General features: G+C 30.5%; 1 protein-coding gene across 1 annotated transcript; it reads right to left on the bottom strand.

Moving 5' to 3' along the window:
* Positions 1-491: 491 nt before the first annotated feature.
* On the bottom strand, positions 492-16,667 carry LOC140451451 (perlucin-like). The gene is made up of 4 exons (XM_072545262.1): positions 16,481-16,667; positions 12,882-12,967; positions 11,441-11,549; positions 492-887 (listed from the first exon to the last, which is right to left on the bottom strand). The coding sequence occupies exons 1-4, from the start codon at positions 16,569-16,571 to the stop codon at positions 583-585; spliced, it is 591 nt and encodes a 196-aa protein (XP_072401363.1). The 5' UTR covers positions 16,572-16,667; the 3' UTR covers positions 492-582.
* Positions 16,668-18,445: the final 1,778 nt, after the last annotated feature.

Below are 18,445 nucleotides of genomic sequence, written 5' to 3'. Positions count from 1 at the left end.
TTGAGCTCCTGGTTTATTCAGTTTCCTTACATTCCAGTTTCTAAATATATATTCCATGTTTCGTAGGTTGAGGCGTTTCCGAAAGTTGCGTCCTGTATTCCGCGGCAGATGTTCAGGTTCGTAACAGTGTGTTTTATCCAGGAGTGGGTTGTCAGCCCACTGCCCAACCTTATTCCTCTGCCTGGGCTTAGGAGCAGCAGTGGTGACTCCTGGGCTACTCGATCTGGGATAATTCGATACGAATAACGCATTCGTCACATGCCTGTTGGATATGTAATCGGTGTTATTGAATGCTTTCAGTAATGGTTTGGTTTTCTTCCTTATCCTTTCAGATATAAGGTTCGAATCCGGGCCGTTCAGCTTAGTCTGCAAGGAATAAGCCAAGGAGCTATGTCCGCTATATAATGCCATCCTTCGTCTTAATATTACTAAAGCAAACGGTAGGCCAAATAAAATAAAAATAGAGGTTGATTAAAACAATAGGATGGTTGTCGTAGACTATATTTACGCAATAAACAGAAAACAAACAATACAGTTATATAAAAAAAATACGCTAGCATTTGTAATTTGTATGTTTAAAACTTATCTTAAAGCACTTACAGAGTCAGTAAAATTACATAACATAGGAATCATTTCTGCCACCGATTTTGTAATTTTAGCCTCACAAAGGACATGAAGATTCGTATTTTGATTATTGTCGTTCCATTGAAGACCCTTCGTGTAGTGATATCTAACCTCAAGACATTTTTCATTACCCCCAGAATTATCAGGTTGATTTGGGAACCAGTTAGAATAGAGAATTGGTCGGCCTGTCCTCATCCATACCCATTTGTTGTCTGGTAATATAGTTCCTGATGTCCAAAACCAATATTCGGCTCCACCGCCAACTAAAAATAAAAACGTTAAGTAATAATACATAAACATACAAATTCAACATTATTTTCTAATTTTACGGCATATCGACAACTAGGAATATTTTTCTGCAATATCATCTTGCTTAGAAGTACAGATATAAACTGAAGTTTAAATCAAAGTGAAAGTAACAAAACAGACTATAAACTGATGTTTACTATATTATTGTTTTTAAAACACGATTTTTGAAGTAGAAATCGAAACCTATAGTACATCAATGAAACACATTGGAGAAATATCACTTTAGAGATGATGAAAAGGAACGTAGTAATCACAATATCATGGAAAAATAGGAGCTATTTCAGGCATCTATTTTAAGCCTTCACTTGTTGCATGTGGCAATATCCAAAGTTTACACCATCTGGAACCTTGTAAACAAGAGCAAACAGGTAGCTGTATATGCGAATAACGTTATGGTATTACACTAATTTATAATAAAATAGCATTACAGAGACGCGAGATTTAGGATTGAGAAATAATGGGGCTGATGCCCCATAGACTACATATTGGCTGATGCCACCCAATATGTAGCTTCGTCGTTTTCAATAATTTTTAAACTGTTTGTCCTTGTGTCGTGTTCTGTCAATGTATCTTTAAATAGTTATGACATTTTATATATATATATATATATATATATATATATATATATATATATATATATATATATATATATATATATATATATATACATCCCGCTATCCTTTAGAACTCTTTTCACGTTGCAGTAATTTAGCATCACCAAGAATTGCTATCATTTTCTATTTATAAATTGTGTATGTTCGTTTAGGGTACCTTTGTAGGCTTGGCACTGTTGTCGGTTTTTTAATATTCCGATTTTTTTTATATATTTAATTTTTACATCAAACCTACGTTTTAACATCGAGCGGTAAAATCACTGTATTTGGCATCATTTTAGAGCCAGTAGATGTTGCCGGTATTATTCCTTAAAATAATATTTTAGATACCTAAATATCGATCGGTTGTTTGGTTCAAGTTCGAATGACAACATTGAAACTACCTGCTCACAAGTTGCAGTCTCAACAGGTTTTTTTCTTCGTTTAGATGTTATATTTATTTAACCTAGATATTTTTGCCCAGAGAATCGTGTAGGGGAATATTTTACATAAATTTTAATTTACAACCTGTTTAGTCGAAGCTATCGATGAATAGTTTGAGATAAATATTATGGTTTTATGGGATTAAGGCCTTTATTATTGGTTGTGATTGTGATAATGTTTGAAATTTTGATTTCCATTCCGGAAATCGTTCTCAAACAACGTTTTTCTGTACAAAATGTGTATACACATGTTTACATAATTAGTACAGTAAACAAAGCTATTGTAAAATAATAGTGGAAATCAAAACGTTAAATATTAGTTAATTAAAAATGTAATTTTCATCTCAATAACGACCAATAATTGTGGCTTAATCACATAAAAAAATAATATTTGACTAAATAAAAAATCTTATACAGAAATTTAAATTCTAAATAGTATGAGGGGTAGCTGACGAAAAATTCGTAAAGAGTACAGTTGATTTTGCTTTGTTTTTTTAAACAATCTTAAAAGGCAAAAAAAAATAATTTTTTGCTTATAAAACGTTTTGTATACATTCTAAAGAAAAATAATTCAAATAATAGTTGTAGACCATAAAAAGTTTTTTATGTAGAGAAATACCAAATTTAAGTACATAAATAATTGATATAATTCCAAAAAACCGTAAACTCTATGATATTATGTTTGTAGTAATTTATAAATAATGTTAATAACTTTGTTTTTGGCCTAACGACAGGCAATTATGGCAATTGATGAGTTATTAAAGTGTGCTAAATATCAAGCAGATCAAAAAATATTTTACAATTTATTCAATTTGTTTATGACAGAAAGCGATTATTTAAACAACTGTACTTGTCCAAACAATATGACTCTACAAGTATTTTGTAACTTGCAATCGATTCTTTTCGCTTTTAGTTTTAGGGTATATTAAAAAAACTTTAACATATTATTAAATTTTTTATTAAAAACCAGTTTGAATAGGGGACTTTTTAGTTTTTAGACCACTTCACGTTTTTTCAGTTTCTTTGACAAGTGAGGATTATCTATTCGCTTATTTCTTAATATGGGCTATGAGCAATTATCTAGTCAAGTCAACACTATTATAGAAGTTACCCATACTTTTTTAGTAGTCATTCAGACGGTTTATCTTAATTGTCCCCATATGGAACATAAGTCCGAGAAAAGTCTTAAATTCTGTTTGTGTTGTTTCTTTCCAAAACGCAATCCTCGATTTTTCTGACCGACGTTTATATTCACATTTAGCTTTTTTAGATGTCGAAGGCATATTATTTACATCCATCTTTTTATAAATACTATAACTCACTTTTACGGAGGTAATTAACAATTAAAATGTTCTACTAAAACTATCAACTTACGACTTCCAATACTATAAGGCCACTTGAGGTATAATACGTTTTTACTCAATAATAGTTCCTGTATAAGTAAAATTGTTTTTGAATGTGCTCCATTGAAGCACACTAGACATATTCCAGTTTTGCCATCACATTCTTCAGAGTATGTTTTAACTTTTTTAACTTTTCTATCGTCCTTTCTACTAGTCATGCTTCTTCTTAAAATTTTGTTACATCTTGTACACTTTCTTCTCTTTGTATAATCTACATCGCTTTGCCTGAGATGGTATTTTTGGGTGTAACTGTTCGTGAGGGTTACAACATTTCTTTATTTGCAAATGCCTTCGCGAACTCCAGTCTGAACTCAAGGATAGGTTGTCGCTTTTTTACGTTTTCTATTATTTAGCAAATAAGCATTTACTACTGCGGTATTAAATATTAATTCCACTGCCACTTTCCGGTACCACTTCAGAATTTTGCGTATTGGGCTTTGGTAAGAAGCCACTTAATCACTAAAATCAACACTCTTTTTCACCAAGTTATAATCGAGAATAGTTTGTGGTTTTAGTACTTGTGTATAATTTTTCTTTTCATCTGATTAAACCAAGATATAACTATTATGTTTAAATGTTGTAAGGATTAAAACTGGTCTTTTGTCGACCCATTTTATTACTTGTAAAATCAATAATGGGGTTAAGTTTCATCGTGAGTAACTGGTTGCAATTTTTTTAATCGAGATTTTGGTTGTACATGTTTTTATAGTAAAACATCTGCACTTGAATAATTCGTTTCTTGAACAATGATTTCAATTCATCGACCAATAGTCTAAAATAAGGTTTTATTACGTCGTCCGGAATATTATAAACTGGTTCTTTTTCACAAATATATTAGAAATATGGTTTACATTCTATATTTAGAAAAATCTTTTACTGCAACTCTTGTTCCCATAAGACCGTATGTTATAAATAAATATATTCCTATAAGAATTATCTTGAAAGATGAAAAAAATACAATAAAAAAGTGCAATATTAAGTGTTATTTAAAAAATAATAAGTCATTCACGGGCGTACAGTTAAAAACAAAAGTTTTCAGTGTTCTATTGCTTGATTATTATTATCTGGTATTCTGAAAATGTTGACATTTTTTCCTGGTCTGATCTCCCTCAACTAACGTCATCTTTCTTAATTGGTGGGTTGTATTGATCAGGTCTCTTTAAGTGTTTTGTTGCTATCCATAGTGAATGATCTTCTTTAGACAATGTACTAATGTAGTGTTCAAATGTGGCATTGCGTACATCATGTAGCGCTCATCTTAATTGTCGGATTATCTACCTCTTGCTCTTTAATTTATGGCTATTAGTTGTATAATATAATTCGGAGTGTTATTTGTCTTTTCTTGATTTGGAATTGTTAATCGTGTAGCTCCATATGAAATAGTAGGAGATGAAAACGGCAGCATATTCATCCATAAAAAAAAGGAAACGCGATAAAGATATCTGAAACAACTGTTTTATGTTATAAGAGATGAAATAGTCCGAAATTACCAAAACAGGTGAACAGGGCACTATAAAGAGGAAGTAAAATTAGCTATGAAACAGTTTGAATGAGAAAAAGAAGTAAGCTTAGACCAAATACCAGCAGGAATTATTCAACTGAAGAAAAAAATTAAATCGATAACAATATTCACTCCATTTACAGAAAAGGCGGTGACCCGCAATTATTTTAAGAACTTCTTTAATAGCCTCCAGTCAACAATTTCCTAACCATGTTTAAAAAACGTACGGAATGCACTGTATATACTAACCCAAGTCGTCAACATACTTGTTGTTGCAGTTTTATGTGCATTTATGTTTTATTGCATGTATTACGATCAACTTAAAGGTTATGCACGACTCCTATTGTATAGGTACACAGGCAAGCACACGCGGGAGAAAAAAGATTTGTCATACCGTTACATTATGTCAAATTTTAACGTTGAATATTTTATGGTCCCCTTTGGGTTATAAAACGAATGATCGACTTTTTCTCGCACAGATCCCTGCTATGTAACTTTACAAAGCGAGTTTGCTGGGTATTAAAGAACCGTCTATGGCATCATATAATTTTACGCTAATATTTCACGTTCTGCGACGCATTCCACGTTTGACACATTGTCTTTTTTAGTTTTCTGTCATTCTATTTGTTAAATCCTATCTCATTCTCGTCACAGCGTCAAGGAGCAGTAAATGTGTATACTGAACGGGAGGCATATGTCTAACAGTGAACGTTGGAGATTTTTCGAGTTTATCATATCTTCTTCTTTATTAAGTGCCTCTGCTATCGCAGATTGGATATCATTAGGGCGATTCTAATTTTATTTACTGCTGTTTTGAATAATTCGTTAGTGGTACAGCCAAAACCACTCTCTTAAATTTCTCATCCAGGACATTCTTCTACGGCCTGGATTTCTGCGTCCTTGGATTTTTCCATGCATTATATTTTGTAGGAATGTGTACTTTTGTCCTCTCATCAGGTGGCCAAACTATTCAAGTTTTCTCTTTTTTATATTCAGTATAACTTCTGGATCGTTATTTATTCTGCGTATTACCTCTTCATTTGTAATTTTATCCACCCGACTTATTTTTAGTATACGGCGGTAGCACCACATTTCAAAGCTTTCAAGATTTTTAACATTCTTCTGTTTAAGAGTTAATGCCTCAACAACCGTAAAGCAAAGTACTGAATACATACTAAGTAGTTAACTAAAAGTGGACGTATGCAAAGAGATGTATGACGTAATCGTATGGTATTCGCTAATAATCCTGTCACGTAATATGCCAGACACTTCTGTGCGTTAATTCGTTTACGCAACTAAGCCTCTTTTGACATAACATATATAGGAGCAAAGATATATACCTATAGTCCTTTTAGTGTTGATGTATTTGATTTGTACGTCGCAGTATTCTATTAGTTAAATGGTACCATTTGAGGTACTTTACGTCACGATTGGACTAATTGGATCGAAGATACATAACTAAGGCCCTTTTGCCAAGCTACTCCATTTAATTTTTATATCTCATTGTATTATATTAGTTAAGTTCTATCATTTAAGGTACGAAACGTCATGATTGGACTAATAGGACCGCAGATACATAACTAAGGCCCTTTTGACAAACTGATGTATTTTATTTTTCTATCTTATTGTATTCGATTGGTTAAATCCTATCATTTGAGGTACTGTACGTCACGATTGGGCCACTAAAAACAAAGATACGTAACTAAGGCCCTTTTGACGTGATGCTGTATTTGATTTCTATGTCATTGTATTCTATTGGTTAAGTGCTATCATTTGAGGTATCGTACGTCACGATTGGACTAATAGGACCGAAGATACATAACTAAGGCCATTTTGACATGCTACTCCATTAAATTTTTATACCTCATTGTATTTTATTTGTCAAATCCTTTCATTTGAGGTACTGCACGTCATGATTGGACTAATAGAACTAAAGATACACAACTAAGGCCCTTTTGACATTGTTCTGCATTTGATTTTTCTATCCCATTGTATTATTTATGTTAAATCCTATCATTAGAGGTACTATACGTCACGATTGGACTAATAGGACCGAAGATACGTGACTACGGCCCTTTGGACATGTTGCTGTATTTAATTTTTTTATTTCATTGTTTTTAATTGGTTAAATCCTGTCATTTGAGATACTGTACGTCACGATTGGACTTATAGAAACGAAAATATATAATTAAGGCCTTTTTGACATGCTGCTATATTTGATTTTTCTGTCTTATTGTATTTTATTGGTTAAATCCTATCATTTGAGGTGCTGTACGTCGCGACTGGACGAATTGGAGCGAAGATACAATAGGTAGTTGCAATATATCATAACCCGTTACTTTTAACCAAACATGATGCCAGAATGATTTGTAGATGAAAAAAATATATATATATTCTTAAATTTACTATTTCGTCGTGGGTAATATTATATTCAACAACGATGCCAAATTTCTGATGCTAAAATGATTGATAATGAAAGTGGGATATACATTTTCATGTATATAATGGCAGCGAGTAAACGGTAAAACCCTGAACTAAAAATATATAATATTTTCACTGTACCATCATTTTAGACTCAAACATTTTCTGGAATAAACTTAGATAACTCAGTAAGGGATAAAAAGAGAAAGCGGATATTTTAAAATACCAACACGGTATCAAGACTCTAATCAATGAGATGGTTAAAATTCTTGTAACAAGTACGGGAAAAAAGTTATTAAGGTCTTGTAAAGTAGCGTCGATATACAGATGCTACTTTGCAAGACGATGCTAAATTGATGGTAAAAGCATAATGTATCGATGCGAAAATGATAGTAGGATGTATATATATATATATATATATATATATATATATATATATATATATATATATATATATATATATATATATATATATATATATATATATATTATTGGATAGCCTAATTTGACGAAATGCCTCTGTAGATGCTCTAGGAGCGAAAGTACTTAGGCAAGATTTAATAATAAAAACTGTGCTCGATATCCGCCTTTTATTTGATTAACCCGTAACTGCTACCGACAGGGTCAGCGTGACCCATCAATAGTTTTAAACCGCCCTACTTATTTAAGTTTGATAGTGGGGGAGCTGTCTGTCCACCTATTCTCTGGTCAGTTAGTATTTTATAAAAAGGCAAAGTGAGCAGTTTTGTTGATCGTGTCAAATTCGAAATAATTACGTAGTTGGGTCACGGTGACCCATCTATAGTATTTAAGTAACATAATATATATAAATTTTATTATGTTAACGGCTTGAATAATTTAAATATTTATATCATTTGCTTAATACACATTTTTTGTTTTAGATAAATTGGCTTCTTCAAGTAAGCATTTAACTTTGTCTGAGATGGAAGACATTCTAAACAGTGAAGAGTTTTGGAAAGATTTGGAAGATGCCGATGAAACGACAGATACTCTCCAAGAAGTAGAAAATAAGGAGCAAGCTGCACACAAATTATTTAACTATTCAGGTGAAAGTGACAGCGATGAAATAGACAATGAAATTAACAGTGAACACGACTCTGATAGTGAATTTGAGGTTGAACTATTGCACGAAAACACCTTAGACAGAGATGATGCCAGGAATAACGCTTCAAGTAACAAAACAGCTACTTTGAACATTTTAAAATTAGCTTGGTATGGAAAAGATTATACAAAATGGGCAAAACAATCGCCAAAAAGGTCCAAAGTAAAATCTCATAACATTATAATAGTTTTACCAGGACTGAAAGGTTCTACCCGTCAGAATCCACCACTGTATCCTGAAGAAGCTTGGAAATTATTAATAACTAATGACATGTTGGAAATTATTGTTGAACATACCAACACAAGAATTGACTTAGTATCCTCAAATTACGCTACATTCAAACGACGTAAAAACTCTCTCTCAAAATTTGCCCCAACTTTCATTGAAAGAACAGATAAAATTGAGATAGAAGCTTTTATTGGACTTTTATTTATGCAAGGTATATTTAAGTCTAACCATGAAGATTTAAAATCATTATGGGCAACAGATGGTACAGGGAGAGATTTGTTTAGATGTTCGATGTCACTTGCACGATTCTTATTTTTGCTAAGCTATTTAAGATTCGACAATCATCTTACGGGGTCTGAAAGAGTGAAAACTAATAAATTGGCAGCTATATCCAACCTATTTGAAACTTTTGTAAAAAACTCTCAACAGAACTATGTTCCAGGTCCTCACGTAACAGTAGATGAAATGCTGGTACCATTCAGGGGAAGGTGTGCATTTAGAATGTACATACCTAATAAACCTGCAAAATATGGTGTAAAAGTGCAGATCTTAGCCGATTCCCAAACACACTACATGTATAGCGCGGAGGTCTATACAGGAAAAATTCTCCAACAGAAACAAAAATCGCTATTTTCACATCCAACTGAGGTTGTTCTTCGAATGATAAAATGTATTGAAAATTCCAACCGTAATGTCACTGGAGATAACTGGTACACATCAATGGAATTAACCAACGAGTTAAGAAAACGAGGAATTACATATGTAGGTACAGTGAAGAAAAATTAAAGAATGATTTCTCCAGAATTTATGGCCGACAGAAAGAGACCTGCTAGTTCTTCAGAGTTCGGATTTACATCAGACAATACTCTGGTATCATGTCCCAAAAAAGGGAAAATCTGTTGTTTTAATATCATCAATGCATCACGACAGTATTGTTGATCAGAGCACTGGGAAACCCGAAATAATTATGTTTTATAACCAAACCAAAGCAGGTGTAGATGCTTTGGACGAAAAATGTGCAACATATTCCACTTCTCGAAGGACCCGTCGATGGCCTATGGCAATTTTTCACTGTATTTTAAATGTGTCTGGTGTAAACAGCCGAATAATATATCAGTTTTCCCGAGGAAAAGAAATATCACGTTACAATTTTTTAAAAAAACTAGGCATTGCACTATACACGCCACATATGAAGAAAAGACTTTACAACGTAAATGTACCCCGGAAACTTCGATGTCTCGCAGCGAATATCCTTGGAGTAGATATAGATGACACACCTGCACCATTGCCAATACAGAATATATCTAAAAGGAAGAGATGCGCAATTTGTCCCGGAAAAAAAGACCGGAAAACAAATACATACTGTTTTGTGTGCAAATTACCTATATGTTTACTATGTGCTCTAAAAATATGCCCAAATTGTAAATAGGAATTTATTTTACATTAAATTAGTTAACCGTTATATAAAAAAGTGTTTATGACTTAAAATAAATGTATTAGCTAATGTTTTTTCTTTATTTCAGAATTTTAAAGCTGGGTCACAGTGACCCGTCAATAGCAGCTGCGAGATAACTTTTTGTCGGTAGCAGTTACGGGTTAAAATTAATTTTTTAATTATCAAGATTATGTAAATATTGAATCCCTAAACCAAGTAAATGAAAATATGTATACACCTACTTTTATAATTATTTATTAACAAGTATTTACAATATTTTAACAAAATATAGATCACTGTCGGTCCACTTAACCTTAACCCTTTAAAAAAGTCTTTATCATTACAAAAATTAAATATTTTAATTCTGCATCAAATATTATATTCTTGCACTAAATTTATAAATATTAAACATCATACTGATCATACTCTCTGATTTTATTAAATATTTTAATATCTATGTCTCTAACCTACACTAAACAACATTTATATTTTTATATTATGCATTATAATATATTTTTAATTTTGCGATAACCTACAACATAATAACCAACCACAATAAATACAATATATTTTCCAGATAACTTTTTATTCAGTACTTTATTTGGCAAATACATATTTTATCTTTTATATGTCAGATAATTTTAATTTATTTTATCTGTCAGCTTATCTGTTCAGATTTTTTTTTTAGGTATTCTTTTTGGTATTATTAATTAAACGTATCATTTCAACAACTAAATATGATTGAAATGTCAAATGATGGTAGTTCAGATTTCTTTCCTAGATGGCGTTGTTAGTTTACTGGACAAACGGTGGGACTTGTCATCATAGGCTTGTATTTAGTTGTATGTATGTAATAATATATATGTTATTGTCTGTGCATGTCTCCCCGCTAATAACACTTAGTGGTTGATACGGATAAATATTGTTTAAATAATAAAAAAAATAATTTAAAGCATGAAAAATAGAGTATTTGCTTTATCATCATTTATAGCTCTTTAAACCCATCACTAAGTATTAAAAACCAAAAACATAATCTCTATAACCTATTGTAAAAGGAAAATTACCGCCAAATTTCTGTCTTAATAATATACGACCATAGACCTACATAACGTTGGTATAAAGCTGCGTAGATCAGTGTCAGTTCCGATAAACTGGATTATTGCAATTGACAACATCCAACGGAACTCTAATAAGACCAAAAAAAATTAAAATTAAAAGAATCAAATAATGCTATGAAATGCTCAATGATCTTTGAGCATCCTTGGAAAATTTAATATTATTTTTTTATTAAATTACAAATAAAGTTTTAAGTCAAAATAATAAATTTCTAAATAGAACTATTTTTAATCGTATTACTTACGGAATTCTCTCATTTGATTATAAAGAAAATCGTTTTCTTGCTTTGATTCTATACTAGCTAAGTCCATATTAAGTGATTTGCAATGCTCCATTGCTTGAAACCAATTACCCTACAAAAAAACTATACCTTATTATATATTACCTACGTATATATATATATATATATATATATATATATATATATATATATATATATATATATATATATATATATATAACTGTTTTGGATGGGTTGGAGTCAATAATAGGGCTACTGGTTAACTATTTTTTTATTCTCGAGCTTTCAATTGTGTTTACAATTATTATCAAGAGCTAAAAAAGACAAAATACTTACAAGGTTGAACTAAAAAGAAAAAACAATTTTTGTTAACTTACCAAATAAAAATTAGTTTGGTAAGTAAAAATCACTGCTTACATCTTCAAAATATTTAATAAAAAAATGTTTTAATCTAATAAATGTTTCTCCGAAAATTTTTTAATTTTGAAAACATTTTTTTAATATAAAAATAATTGAATTTATAAATAAGTTCAAATAGCAACCAATTACAAATAGCCTCAATGTCATAAATGCCAACATAAAATTTTTATTTTTGACAATTATATTGCCAAAAGTAAAATTTCGTTTAAACATTCTTTTTTGTTTAGTAACAAAAAGAAGAAGATTTATTCACCGTTGACAGATGTCTGAAAGAATGTGACAGATATATGGAGAATTAAATATGACATTTTACAAGTTTTATATATAAATCATAAAGAAAGAATATAATTATAAATTTTGCTTAAATTTTGAATTTCAGATCTTTAGTTTAAACTATTATCATTTTTGCTAATACAAACCATTTCCAAAAAAGTCCTTTTAAATTTATTACTTTCACTACATAAAATTTTAATGTTATCAAAATCCATAATATGGTCTTTATCGATTACATGTTCTGCCAAAGCACAAGATGGTTTTTTAATTCTGCAATCACTTTTGTGAGAAATAATGCGATTTGAAAGATTTCTTCCGGTCTCACCAACATATTCAGCCTCACACTGAGTACAACTAATGCTGTACACTAAATTCGTTTTTTCAAATTTGTCTATAGGATATTTAGTTTTAGAATATAAAGATGAAATAGTTTTGATGTTCTTTGTTGCTATTTTTATATTGTCAATAACCTTTAGTGTTTGTATTAATTTAGGTGTTAATGATGGTATAAAAGGTAGTGAATGATAATAACGATATTATTGACTCCAACCCATCCAAAACAGTTATATATTTGTTCCAAACGAGTCACAAGTACTTCTTTTTTCTTATTTATATATATATATATATATATATATATATATATATATATATATATATATATATATATATATATATATATATATATATATATATACATGGATGCTGAAACAATTAGTTACCAATAGAAGCTAAAGAGTTACAAATTATTTACTTTAAATGTATATCCTAAGTAATATAAAGTATTTCCTCCCTTCTCAAGTGCAAGTGCTGGAGCTACAGATTGTGCTATGCCTGTATCTAAAAAATTAATCGTTATAATTAATAAAAAGTTTGATACATATTTAAAAATTAATGATTTTCAATAAAAAAAAGAATAAAAGAATAGGTTAGGTATGGTTAGCTTATTTAAAACGAATCTCAATGCAGAAATGGAAATAGTTAAAACAAAAAGTGTGCGTGCGTTAGATAAAGCATGTATTTTAAGAACTAAAGTTAGATGCGATCCGACCTTAATTAATTATTAAATGAAATCGTCAGACTACAAAAGAAAGGAAGGACCAATAAATGGAATTATAATAAAGTTATATTAAATTGTATCTTTAATTTTGAAAAGTTCTTAAAAATTGTTCTTTTTGTTCAAAATAACTTCTTCTTCAGTTTCTTCTTTCTCTTTTCAAGCAATTCTGCTTGTTCATTGGCGGATTAATACCTCTATGAAAGGTTGTCACTTCTTTTTTTGGGCGGTCGTCCGATACTTCTTGAGCGAAGTGATTGAGGGGCTTGAACGCGACAATCGCATAGCAATTGCTCTTTGCGACTTGTCGAAGGCTTTTGATTGCGTTTCACACATTTTGCTGCACAAATTAAATTATATGAAATCAGAGGTATCCCTCTTAAGCTTATAACTTCTTATCTATGTGGCAGACACCAGGCGGTAGTGTCTAAACGACATCTCTCCCATTTTCTATCCATAAAACATGGAGTCCCACAAGGTTCGGTCTTAAGACCTATTTTGTTTATTATTTATGTCAACAATTTGCCTAAATTCATATCTCTGTACAAAACCCTACAATTCGCAGATGATACGACATACATTATAGCAGCTATTCTATTAAAGCAGTTTCTATTAAACCTAGCTTATGGTTTGCTGTAAACAAACTAAAACGTAACTATGATAAAACGCAAAATTTGGTTATATTTGCAAGTAATTTATACAATGATCCAGATAACAAAGAGACTGTTAAACTGTTGGGAACAACCATAGATAATCGACTCAACTGGTCGGCTCATATCTCACAACTTAAGAAAAAGCTATAAAGTTCATTATTTTTAATTCGTCAAATAGCAAGGGTTGTCAACTTTGAAAGATTAAAAATGACATATTTTTCTTTATTTCACTCTAACCTAAACTATGGTAATTACTATTTAAATGGGAATCAGCCACAATTAATATATAAATCATAGTAAATAAACTATGGTGTAATCATATAGGGCAATTCTCAAATAATGCATTTCAAATTTTTAGAATGCAAAAAAAAACAATCAGGATTTTAGCAAGGATCAGTTATCTACAACACTGCCAACCTTTCTTTATTAAATTCAAAATTATGCCGCTACCTATCCTGCTGATATTTCAAGTTCTAACTAAAATTCACTCACAGAAAAATGGTGCCCATTTAATAAAGCAGTCTGATCTTCATGTTCATAATACGCGAAACTGTCACTCAATAGATTGATGTAGATTAAGTCTTTCAGAAAAAAATTGTCTTAATTATAACTATGGTTATTAGTTATTTGCTCCCCATATCTTTCTACGACTCTGTTATTTTCTTCTCTCCATACTCTGCCGTTTAAATCTCCTAGTATAAAGATTTCACAGTTTTCTTTTAACTTCAGAAAGTATTAGAGTATTTCATTCATCTTGTTGTACAAATGGTCTTTATTTTCTGGATCTGGGGCAAACACTTTTTTATTTCCAATATTAGCAGTTGTTCATTTACTTCAGTCCACGATTTAATATTGTTTTAAGATTTTTTCGAATGACAATAGAGACTCCTGTCTTAGCTCTGTTATCTTTACTTACTCCACTGTAGATATGTATATATTCTCCTATCTCTTTATTTCGTATTCCTTTTTTCTTGGTGTCGGTGAGAATACATATGTCTATTTTTTTCCGCTAATTCTTTGAATACTTTTACTTGTCTGATTCCAAGTTCTTGTACATTCCATGTAGCCAATATCATTTTCCTTTACCGTTGCATTAGTCGTCTTTATTTTGATCAATCCTTTGTATTCCAAGGCTTTTGGTCGAAATTTTTAGCATTTATTTCTTTTGACAAGGGATGAGTTACTAAACCATCGCCTCAACCCTCCTCCTTTATCCGGGCTTGGGACCGGCACCGGCATTTACTAAGCTACTCAATCCACACAGCACTTACCGGAGGCGGAGCTAATGGAACAAAAACAAATGGAACATTTTAAACTATAAATTACGTTTTAACACTTTGGCTGCTAAGATAATATGTATGTCTGTTGTGGCGTTAATACTAAGGCACATTGGTTAACACTAATGTGCCTTGGTGTTAACTAATTTTTGAATTGTGACTCACAATGTGCTCCATGTGTACCCTGATAAGATTTTCTGGATATGTCAACAATTTTTGTCAACAAATAAATAAAAGTTAATTAAAATATGGATATCTATATATTGCACAAAAAATATTACATATTTTCAGTCAAAATAGTTAAATTTTTTTTAATTCAAAAAACTAAATATTCGTAAGGTCAAACAAACTAAAATCTAACAATTGTTTGACATCTCATGATTAATAAAAATCTGTCACGAGTCATGTGCCCAGCAAAGCATTTCATATTAAACAGATAGTGACCTTTCCAGTAATCTTGTAATCTATTTAACTTTATTGTTCCTGTGTGCAACACTAGTGCTAAGAAAGTCAACATTTCTTCAAATATAACAAGTTTCCATCGTGTTACTCTGGATTTTTCAGTAATTTCTTCCGAACAAAAAAGCTCTTTAGCGCAACGATTAATTTCCTCAACAAACAAATTTACTAGTTTATCATTAACAATAAATCTAAAAAAAAAAATCGATTGGTTCCTTATTGCCTGGAATTGTTTATAGAAGTTGTTTTTTTTAGTCAACTGGAACTTTTTCATTTCCCCCATCTGTACGCTCTTCCGAATTCAATTCACCCCAACCGCATTTCGGACCACATTCCTTTAAATATAAGCATTTTTCTTAATAAACGTGTAAATATTTCGAAAATTTATACGTAAACTAATTATCAGATGTCGCTATTTGCGTCCATACGAAGCCATGTTAGAGTTGCTTCTCAAGACAGGAAAGATTTATTTTCACGTTCAGAGTATCTGTGAATATCCGTTCTGATGATCCCTTTTAGGGTGAAATACGTATAAGCGGATATAAAGACGCACTATACGTGAAATCAAATCTTAACTGTCTTTTTCCTTTTATTTCGAAAATTGTTAATTTTAAACCTTTATAAAACCTATAAAACTTTTCATGTTTTAAAAAAAATATATTTAAAAATTCTTTAATATAGAGGGAGTTTATTGCGTTGTTCTGACTATTCTGTATAATCGAAAACAATTTTAAATTACAGACGTCTTTGAAATACATCAGTTTCGTTCTAAACAATTTTTATAAATATCATAATTTAGCAGCAATTAAAGAAAACCAGAGGTTTGGTGCAACCTTTATATTATATTAAACTTTAAAAACTTATTGGAGAAAATAAAATAAAAACTGTTTATCATTTTTTTACTTACCTCTCGTTATCACATAATGGACAGATCCTGCACTATTCATCTCAACAATGAATAAGATCGCAAATATTGCAACCACAATTTGTTTTACCATTCTGCTTAGCTTGCTCACGTACGAAATTTACTACAAATTTTGCATGCATGTATTATACACTTATTTATAGTTTAACTTGAAAAAAAATAACGATGTGAGTATACAGAAGGGTTCTATGTTTGTATTACTAACGGAATTGCTTCTTATCAAATGATAATAGATTTATTTGTATCGACGGAAAGGTATTCATTCATTGCAGAAATATCACGTTAATGTTCCCATAGTTGCATAATAATATTCATATAACTACAAAGACCCATCATTTTTAAGGAATCTCAAAAATCTCTCTTCTTTCTCGTAGGTAAAGACAACATAGACAACTAATAAAAGGGAAAATCTCAGTCTTTTTTTGGTTTTTATCAATGAAAACATTGTTAGCAATTGAAACTAGTCACGCATAGAATTTTTCATATAAAAATGATTGCACGTCATTTAAGATTTATGACGTCAGAACCCCACAGCGTTGCCAAAACATCAGAATAGTTAGTAAGTGAGGAATTTTTAAAATGTCATTTATTTGTCAAACTGTTATATTATAACTGTAAATACATTTAGTTTTAAGACTACTTCAACACACTAAAATATATAAGAAAACTTTTTGATACAAAATTATATATTCTAAATTTTAAACTTACCTCTTTTAGAGCATTAATATCTAGTAAAAACGTCCTGCCATTATTTCTTGTTCAAAATAATCTATCTTATTTGAAAGCTTATAAGATTTCTACAGACTATTTAGTTGTTTTGGCATAGCACAATCACAATACATAAGAATAATTAGTTTTAAAGCAAATAATCTAAATTTAGTATGTATTTATAAATACAATTTAATAATATAATAATATATAATATATTATAATCAAATTGTGTAAGAAATCAAAACATAAACAAAATTCGTATTTTAAAAAAGCGGCAACACTTTAAACAATTTTGCCACACGCTCAACTGTCAATAAAATTTGAAGTATTCCCGTATCAGTTACGTACAATTGTCTAATCTATTTAATTAAAATTATTATTTTGTGGAACACTAGACTTAAGAGTTATTTCGTAAAATTTATATTATTAATAATAACAAATATTTTTGGTTATTTAATTAATATAAATTTAAAATTCGGAGGATTGATCGATCGACCTCTGAAGTCAAACGAGGTTTAAAACAAGCTCCACATAAATCCAGTTTTTAGGTGTTAAAAAGCATCAAACTAATTACAGTTTTACTTAAAAAGTGAATCTAAGTGATTTTTCTCACCACAAGTATAAAATCTGTGAGTACAAACATTTATTTAATCTAAATAATTAACATTTAAGTTAAATCCACGTAAACAAGAATCAATTTTGGTTATAAAGCAACAACTTTTTACTGCTACCGTTTATCAGTTCTGATATCGAGGGGACAGGACCGGACTAGGTTTTTGAGAATTATCGATGATAATAATTAAAAATGGATAATTTTCCGCCTCTTGGGGCCCCTGAACAAGAACTGGAGCAAAGTTTATCAAATACAAATATGAAACAATCTTTTGCAACTGTCACAAATCAAAATGTACCTAAATTTCCATCCAAAACACAAGCAATAGTTTTTCCTGCGTTGGAAAATACAAAGTTGGAAGACTATCTATTTGCAGTTGGTGATTTAATGCATCCAAAAAATATTCTCTTCTCCTCTAGAATGTCAAATGGTCGAATTTGCATTTATCTAACAAGCGAAACTTTAGTTAACAATTTTCTACAAATTAACAAAGGGATAATAACTGTAAACCATCAAAAAATTCAGGCTCGTAAATTAATGTCACCAAATGAAAGATTATTGATATCAAATGTTTGTCCTTCAATCCCACATTCAATTATTGAAAATGCACTTTCTAATTTGGG

This window comes from Diabrotica undecimpunctata, chromosome 9 (genome assembly GCF_040954645.1).
Source record: "Diabrotica undecimpunctata isolate CICGRU chromosome 9, icDiaUnde3, whole genome shotgun sequence".
Classification (NCBI taxonomy): Eukaryota; Metazoa; Arthropoda; class Insecta; order Coleoptera; family Chrysomelidae; genus Diabrotica; species Diabrotica undecimpunctata.
Note: the sequence above shows the minus strand (reverse complement) of the source record. Positions and strands in the feature narration are given on the sequence as shown.

Bases quoted from the DNA above. Each gene is read 5' to 3' on its own strand.
- LOC140451451 (XM_072545262.1), bottom strand. From the start codon at position 16,571: ATGGTAAAACAAATTGTGGTTGCAATATTTGCGATCTTATTCATTGTT. The intron at 11,550-12,881 runs GTAAATAATTTG...GTTTTTTTGTAG, and splicing joins ACTTAGGATATACATTTAAA to GGTAATTGGTTTCAAGCAAT. The intron at 888-11,440 runs GTAAGTAATACG...TTTTATTTTTAG, and splicing joins TAATCAAATGAGAGAATTCC to TTGGCGGTGGAGCCGAATAT.